This window comes from Callorhinus ursinus, unplaced genomic scaffold (genome assembly GCF_003265705.2).
Source record: "Callorhinus ursinus isolate GAN/ISIS: 27379988/994484 unplaced genomic scaffold, GSC_fseal_2.0 scaffold60, whole genome shotgun sequence".
NCBI lineage: Eukaryota > Metazoa > Chordata > Mammalia > Carnivora > Otariidae > Callorhinus > Callorhinus ursinus.
Genome location: NW_027397122.1, coordinates 8772478 through 8780561, shown reverse-complemented (window position 1 = coordinate 8780561; position 8084 = coordinate 8772478). Strand labels below are relative to the sequence as shown.

The window sequence follows — 8084 nt, the reverse complement described above, 5'->3', positions numbered from 1 at the left end:
ATGGAGCAGGGGGTCCTGGCCGGGCCTGGGCAGCGAGTGGTCACCCTGCTCTCCACCTGCCCGGACACTTGGGGGCAGAGGGCCCCCAACTCCCCGCCCCACCCCCTGCCCAGCTCCCCAGGAGGCTTTTGCTCATGTTCCCATTGGTGACTCACTGTGGCTGAGGAAAAGTTTCTTTCTATTCCTTTCTAATTTTTTTTACAGTTTCTATTTTCCCTGGCAAAGGATGTTGGGCCCAAATCTGATCCATGTGTGAGCCAGCTGAACTCAGGAGCGTTCCCAGGGAAGTGACGTTCCACAGCAGCCCCCCCCCGCCCCCCCCAACCTTGAGCCTCCCTGCTTGACACACTCAACTGGGGGCCACAGAGCAAATTCCAAGACAGAGTTTCAAGAATGATGATTCAGAGGCTCACAGAGGACATTTACGGGTAAGAGCTTGCTTCATCTCTATGGCCAGAACCAGCCTGGGGACACATGACAGGGTGAATACAGTGCAGGGACCGGGAGGCCTGGCTGGGGGCAGGGGGTGGGTGGTGCTCTGAGAGCTCAGGTGGGCGGCCGCGGTCTCTGGGCGGGGGAGGTGGTGAGGGCTGGGTGCTGGCATGTTCTCACTGCTGACGTCATGCCAGGCACAGCATGTGCTCTGTCTGCACCTGAGGCTGGGGAGCAGGGGGGTCACTTGCCGACCTCAGATGGCCGGGAGGCCAGAGCTGGGGTGGGACCCTCGCGACCAGCTCCCGACACAGTCCCACTGCCTTTTTAAGCACAGACAAGGGTGAGCTGGTGGGAAACAAAGGAAGGGCCTTGAACAGAAGGGGTACAGAGCCTCCCTGGGTCCTGCTCCCGGTCCGGGGGCTGAGCCAGCAGCCCCCACAGTGTCCCTCGGGCTGGCCGAGGCTTCGCGCAGAGGCCTTGGGGCTTCCTCACCTGCTCCTTCTCTTTCCCTTTAGTCCAAGGTCCAAACTGCCTGTGGATCAGCCCAGGGGCTCCTGGGTTTTCCCAGCTACTTCGCGGGGCCAAATCCTCACAGACAGCCTCTGCTCAGGGCTGACTGCTGCTGAACTTGACCCATGGAATCCAGCTGTGCTTTTTCTCGCTTCCTCATTCCTTCTGCTCTGGGAGCTCCAGCCTCAGGTGTGAGGCCCATTTGGGACCAGCTGACATTTACCCTTCAAGGAGCCTATGGAAACACACACGTCCTAACTCCCTATGCCACCACCCATGGCAGACATTACTAATCTATTCTGGATTCTCTGATCTATGCTGACACCCATACAGATATTACTGATTGATCCTGAGATTCTCTGACTACCCAATACATGTGCCCCCAGGTGCATGCAGTGGCTGGAGCTACTGTAAACAGTCTTTAAAAAACCAGGTTCTGGTAAGAGGAACGACAGAAGTGGCTGTCCGTGTTGGGATCTGAGCTGGTGGGAAAGCCGTGGGGTCTTCAGAGGTGAGGCAGTGTCCACTGCAAGAAACAGAAGAAACTCTAGGGGAGGGGATGAGCCCCAGACAGTAGCACCTCCTGCCTCAGTGTCCAGTGACTGTCCCCAGGGCACATCCCAGCACACAGCTCTTTTGGGCTAAAGGCACACAAAGTCTCTCCCCAGCTGGGTCCTCGGGGGCAGTGGCTGGTCTACTTTGCCTTTGTAGTCCCCATATCTTCCACATGGAGCTGGGCTCACAGGCACTGCCCGCAAATCTTCCCTTGAGAGGACCTGGCTTGACCTGAGGCTGTACCATTTGCCAGAGAGGCCAGAGAAGTGGGCTGCGCGGATCCAGGTGTAGGGGCAGGCAAGAAACCCTTCAACTTGTACGAAAATCATTGTGTGAGTGCTAAGTCCCATTCCTGTGAATTATACACAGATTTAATACAGTGGGAAAGGAATCTCCTCCCTCCCTGCTCCATCTCTGCCCCCTTCCGAACTTGCCCTTGTCTGCCAGGACCTGGGGGAGGGGGGTTACATAGGGACTCCCAGCCCCAGCAGAGCAACTGGCCTGCCCTGAGGGCAGGTTTGCCCCTCCCTGCCGCCAGAGAGTGAGTACCCGAAGAGCTGTCCCTCACCGGGAACCAGCACAGGGCCCACAGACCGGGAAATCAGCTGGACGTCTGTAGGAAAGCTAGTGACAGCTCACAGAGTTGCCAGCCCAAGCCTCCAGAGAGAGGCAAGGATGGGTTGGCCAGGGGCCCTCACCGCCCGGCCTGGAGCCCTGCGATGGGGAAGGTCTCGGAGACCAGAGGCCGCAGCGGGGCTCTGCCGTCAGGGCTCCCGACCCCCTCCATTGGTCTGGGTGGCATCTTGCCTCCCGGTCCCAGCCGACTCGAGCGCGGTGCTGCAGACCCATTGTGGGGGGGAGGGTGGGCGGCACTGGACCCCTCGGACCTGCGCCCTCAAGACCCCCTCTCCCCCCCACGCAGGTCCTCTGTCCTAGACGCAGGCCTCAGGCCCTGGACGCCGGCCGGCCCCAGTTACGGCTCCGGAAAGTGCCAAGCGCGCGGCGCCGGCACAAATCGCCGCCGCCCCCCCCCCCACCCCCCCCCCCCCCCCCCCCCCCGTCCACGCCCGGCTCCCCCCCCTCCTCCTCCTCCTTCCCCAGGGGTGGGGGCAGCCGGCTCCGGAAGCCCCGGCGCCCCCGCCCCGGCCGCCACTGGAGCTTTGGAGAGGCGGTGCGCGCGGGAGCGCGCCACGCGGGGCCGGAGCTCCCAGCCGCCACCAGCGTCGCAGAGCCCCCCGGCCACCCCTGAGCCCCCACTCTCCCCTGAGACACTGCCCGGCCCGGAGCCCTCTCGCCCCACCCCGGATCCTCCCTCCCGCTCCCACCCGGAGCCCACCGCCAACCCCGGGGCCCCCAACCACGCGGGACCCCTCTGCCGCCCCTCCCCAGAGTCCCCGCCCCTCGCCACCCCGGGGGGCCCCCTCGCGCCCCTTCCCTCCGCGCGAGCCCCGGCGATGGCGGCCTTGCGCGGGGCGCCCCTGCTCGGCTGCCTCCTGGTGCTGCTGGCACTGTGCCCCGGGGGGCGCCCGCAGACGGTGCTGACCGACGACGAGATCGAGGAGTTCCTCGAGGGTTTCCTGTCGGAGTTGGAGCCCGAGACCCGGGAGGACGACCTGGAGGCGCCGCCGCCCCCCGAGCCCACCCTGCGCGCCCGCAAAGCCCAGACGGGGGGCAAGCCAGGGGCGCGCCCGGGGGTGGTCAGAGAGGGTAAGATCCCCAGGGGCGTGCCTGGGGGGGGGGTGGCCCACCGTGCGTTGGGGGACCTCGGGGCGCCCTGCCTCTCAGGTGACAATGGCAGGCCCTGGCAAGGGTTTGGCTGCTGTCCAGCCTACTCTGTGAGGCACAGGAGAGCCCAGATGTCTGGCAGGACCCTGCGCCAGGCAGAGGTCGGTGCTGGCTTGTGGCCCTCTGCGCACCCAGGCACATCCGCGGTTTGGGCCCTCCGGGTCCCTCACCCCCGCCCCCCAGAAGGACGAGCGTTGAGCCACCTGGGGACTGGGCTGCCCTCTCCCCAGGTCTGTCCTGTGAGCTGCCCTCATGTCCTCATGGGGCCTGTGTGTGGCACACACCATGGCTGTGCCCACGTCACCCCCAGAGTCCCAGCCTCAGCCCTTCCTTGGGAGGGCTCCCCAGCACCCTCGTGCCCAGCCTCCTGTTCCAAGAGCACAGAGGCAGGGGTGGGGGCTGCCGCCGGGAGCAGGGAGGAGTGCCCTTTCCGTGGTCGTGGATTCACTGTGGTGGTGCATCACGGGGCACACGGCCCAGGGCTTCTTACATAATCAGTTGTCAATAAACCTCAGCTATTTATGGTGATTTCCTGGAGGGGGGCAAGGGTCCTGTTGATCTCTCTCCCAGGAGACTCCAGAGCACCATCCATCATTCCTGAGGTCAGCAGCCCCTCCCCTGCGTCCTCTTCTAGATTCTAGATCTTTCCTGGCTCCTTCCCCACCCCTTGGGGGGCGGATCCTAGGACCCAACATGGCCTCCCACGCCAACCTCTACTCCCCATTCCAGGCTTACTGTCCTGGCCTCCTGGATGCCTCTGTGGCAGCCCTGTTCCTCCTGGCTGTGTGCATTCTGTGAATTTTTCTGTGTTTAGGCCTCCGGCCACCACCCCCATCACATTCTCCCTCGCACTTGCTCAGGGGCCTGGAGGACTCCCACAGACTGCCCCGTGCCCTGCTCCCACTTCCTCCCCCAGACTCTGAGAGGGCTGAGCAGCTGTGGTGCCTGTCTGTCCCCCCACCCCCCGTGTGGCCCCAGGACCCCCTCTTGGTTAGAGCTGCCAATCCACTCCGGACCCCTTACTTCTGGAAACGGACATGAGTGACCTTTTTCTTGCTCTGCAGGGAGCTTCAGGGAGGCCCCAGGCCCAGGCCCTTGACTTTGGGTGGCAGTTGGCGGGGATGAGACCTCCTTCCCCTTTAGACCGGGCACTCCCCCAGGCCTGGATGGCTCAGTCACCTCTCTGCCCCTTCCGTGCCCTGCACAGTACAATGCTTCCTGATCGGCTGAGCGGACACGTGGGGAAGAGGGTGAGGAGGGGCCTCTGTTGAGTTTTCGCGGGTGGGAGGGAGAGGGCCTGCTCCCTGGGCCGAGCTGTGGTGTTGGCAGCAGAGAACTGCCGACAGAAAGCCTGGGTTCCAATCCCAGCTCCTCCAAGAGGGCAAGTGACTTCACCTCTTGGTTTCCCAATCCAAGAAACACAGGGCCACCAAGAACCAGCGAGAGCCGCTATGCCCGGGTTGTGGGCACCTTGGGGTGGCCACGTGAGATATAGAGTGACATCCCCATTGACTTGACTTAAATCTGCATTTGTGACAGCACCTCTGGAAAAGGTCAAGGACAAAGGGAAAAGAGGAAAGAAGGACAAAGGTCCCAAGGCGACCAAGCAGCCCCCGGAGGGGTCCCTCAGGCCACCCAAGAAGCCCAAGGAGAAGCCACCCAAGGCCACCAAGAAGCCCAAGGAGAAGCCACCCAAGGCCACCAAGAAGCCCAAGGAGAAGCCACCCAAGGCCACCAAGAGGCCCTCGGCTGGGAAGAGGCCCCCCACCGAAACCCCGTGGTGGCCACGGCCCCTGCCTCCCAGCCCCAGCCCCAAGGAGCTGCCTCAGGAGGGAGGTGTGTGCAGGCTCTCCTGGGGTTGTGGGGCTCTGACCTGCTAAGCTACTGGGAGGGAGAGGGGGTCCCTAGGACTCTGCTTCCTGCAGATAGATCCTGAGGGTCACTCAGACAGGGTGGGCTCTGGAGCCTCGTTGTCAGGAACGTAGCCATTTGGTTGGAGCTCCCTCAGGGCGGCTGCCTTCCCTGGGCAGGGGGTGCTTGGCAGCCTCGTAGATGGGGTTTGCTCTCCAGTGTCCTGGATCTGTCCCCTGGCCCCCACCCGGATCCCTTCTCCTGTGTGTTGTTGGTACCTGAGCCTTGGGGTGCCCTCCTGCTGGGGCCTGGGCTCCCCAGAAAGCCCTCCAGCTCTCTGGCCCCAGGAGATACCAGCAGGGTGCTGAAGGCCAGAGCAATCCACGCCTCCTGGGAGTGAGCTCAGGCCTTGGGAGCTGTCGGCAGGGCCTAGGTCTTGTGGGGGCTCCCTGTACAACCAGTGGTCAGGGCGGGCTTCCCATCCACCGGCTGGTGGGGTTTGCGTTGCAGGCGGGGCCCTCCCAAGTCCTTGGCTAGGTCCAGGAGGAGAAACTGAGTCAGAGCGCCAGTCTGGTGAGTGGGCAATATCCACCTGGCATTGGGGGACCCGCTGCCTTGGCTGGCTGAGCTGGGTAGGGGCATCAGTGAGTGTCTTCAACAAGCCAGCCACGAGCATTTCCCCCAGAGCCAGAAGAGGAGACCGAACCACCCACCCTGGACTACAACGACCAGATAGAGAGGGAGGACTATGGAGATTGTGAGTAGCCCCCCGGCCCGTCTGGACCCGGGCCCCTGGCCCCAGGCCCCCCCCCCCCCCCTGTCTGGACCCGGACCCCTGGCCCCAGGCCCCCCGCCCTGTCTGGACCCGGACCCCTGGCCCCAGGCCCCCCGGCCCCTGTCTGGACCCGGACCCCTGGCCCCAGGGCCCCCCGATGGTTGGCCCACCCGGAGGCCCTGCCCTCCCGGCCCCACTGCCCTTGAGGAGGGTCTTGGACTGGCTCAGAGCCCGCCCTCCCCCTCAGTTGAGTACATCCGACGTCAGAAGCAGCCCCGGCCACCCCCCAGCAGGAGGAGGCCCGAGCGGCCCTGGTCGAAGCCCCCAGAGGAGAAGGCTGAGCCGTCTGGGCCTGGGCCGGAGGCCCCCGAGGAGAGGATTGGTAGGGTGGGGACTGCTGGGGGAGGGAGGGGTGCCAGGCATGGGGGCTCTGGGCCCACCCCTGCCTCCCACCTCCACAGAGCCTCCTCTGAAGCCGCTGCCGCCCCCCCTGCCTCCCGACTATGGAGATGGCTACGTGATCCCCCACTATGACGACAGTGAGTGCCCAGGGCCCAGCCTGCCACACCCCTGCTTCCGCTGCTTTGGTGGGAGTTGCCTTGCTAGCGCCCCTCTGTGCCCACATGGGCCCGCAGCCCTGGTCTGCCCTCCTCCCTCGGGCTGGTCCCTCCTGAACCCTCGCGGGCTTCAGTCTCCGTCCCCTGCTCCCATTCTATCTGCCCTCACCCGCGCAGGACCCCCAGCTCCTTCTTGTGCCTGTGTCCACGCGGGCCGAGCAGGTTCCTGCCCTTTCCCTGCCCCCGGGTCCCCACCAACCCCTCCCACTGACCCTTGGCCCCAGCGCAGCCCTCACTCAAGACCACCCCCTTCCGGCCACAGGCATCAGGTGTCACTCAAGGTGTGTCCTGTGTGTGCCCCATTCCCTGCCCAGACTCCATGGCCCACCTCTCCCCAGGCCACGGCTTCCTGGGTCAGGCTGGTGACTTCCTCGGCTCGGGCTCATCCTGCCCGTGCCTAGGTGGCCTCCCCTCCAGGAGCCCCTCCCTCCTCATCCCTGCCTACCTAGATTCTTAAGGCCTGCCCTGAGCCCACCCCCTGCTCCCGCACTCCCTCCTGCCCAGTCCTGCTGGCTGGGCTCCTGTGGATCCAGGAGCTCTGGCTCACAGAGGGGGCCCTGGGGGCAGCATCTGGGCCACCTCAGCAGGGCTCTGCCCCCCCACAGTGGACTATTACTTCGGACCTCCCAGACCCAGGAAACCCCACACTGAGCTGGAGACAGATGAAGAGAAGGAGGAGCTGAGTGAGTGGAACCAAGCTGTCCCCACCCCCCGCCTGACCCCCAGTGCAGGCGTGACCCCTGACCCCCCTGCTCCCACTCAGCCTAACCCCCAACACCCCGCCCCCCGGCCCCCAGTGCAGGCCTGACCCCTGACCTCCCTGCTCCCTGAAGCCCAGGGCTAAGATGACAGGCTTCTTCCACCTTCCACTGTTCAGAGAAACCCAAAAAGGAGGGCAGCCCCAAGGAGGAGGAGACAGATGACAAGTGGACTGTGGAGAAGGGCAAGGACCACAAAGGTGTGTGTCTGGGGGCTGGACCCACACAGCCGGGGGCCCTGTGTGAGAGCAAGTGCATTCCTGAGACTCCAGGACCCGCTGCACCACTTCCTCCCGTTGTTGCCTCCAGGGCCCCGGAAGGGTGAGGAGCTGGAGGAGGAGTGGGCTCCGACAGAGAAAATCAGTGAGTGAGGGGCCTGGGGGTTGCGGGGGCTTGTGTATGTGGGGGGCTGGGGCATGTGGGGGGCTGGTGTATGCGGGGGGCTGGGGAGTGGGTGTGGGGACTGGTGTACGTGGGGGGCTAGGGTATGTGGGGGGCTGTTGTATGTGGGGTGGTTGGGGTGTATGTGGGGAGTCTGGGGTAAGTGGGGGGCTGGTATATGTGGAGGCTGGGGTTTGAGGGGGCTGGGGTATCTGGGGGGCTGGGGTGTGTGGGGGGCTGTGATGTGGGGGGCTGGGGTGTGGGGGGGCTGGGGTATGTGTGGGGGATTGGGGTATGTGTGGGGGCTGGGGTATGTGGGGGGCTGGGGTATATGTGGGAGCTGGGGTGTGTGGGGGGCTGGCGTGTATGTGGGGGCTGGGGTCCATGCAGTGGCAGCAAGGTAAGGGTGCCAGGCAA

At 64.7% G+C, this 8084-nt stretch overlaps 1 protein-coding gene and 1 long non-coding RNA gene across 2 annotated transcripts in view; both read left to right on the top strand.

Moving 5' to 3' along the window:
- The first annotated feature begins 315 nt into the window (after nucleotides 1-315).
- Nucleotides 316-2532, top strand: LOC141371195 (uncharacterized). The gene is made up of 3 exons (XR_012375956.1): nucleotides 316-428; nucleotides 951-1832; nucleotides 2423-2532. It is a non-coding gene; the product is annotated as an uncharacterized lncRNA (long non-coding RNA).
- A 109-nt stretch (nucleotides 2533-2641) lies between these two features.
- The window catches only part of AEBP1 (AE binding protein 1), a 10850-nt gene continuing 5407 nt past the window's right edge, over nucleotides 2642-8084 (top strand). Inside the window, exons 1-9 of the mRNA XM_025853186.2 lie at nucleotides 2642-3207; nucleotides 4825-5121; nucleotides 5647-5709; nucleotides 5822-5893; nucleotides 6159-6293; nucleotides 6373-6450; nucleotides 7134-7211; nucleotides 7406-7486; nucleotides 7596-7649. Of these exons, the coding sequence (XP_025708971.2) occupies nucleotides 2955-3207; nucleotides 4825-5121; nucleotides 5647-5709; nucleotides 5822-5893; nucleotides 6159-6293; nucleotides 6373-6450; nucleotides 7134-7211; nucleotides 7406-7486; nucleotides 7596-7649 (1111 nt within the window). The 5' untranslated portion in view covers nucleotides 2642-2954. The remainder of the gene's footprint in view (nucleotides 3208-4824; nucleotides 5122-5646; nucleotides 5710-5821; nucleotides 5894-6158; nucleotides 6294-6372; nucleotides 6451-7133; nucleotides 7212-7405; nucleotides 7487-7595; nucleotides 7650-8084) is intronic.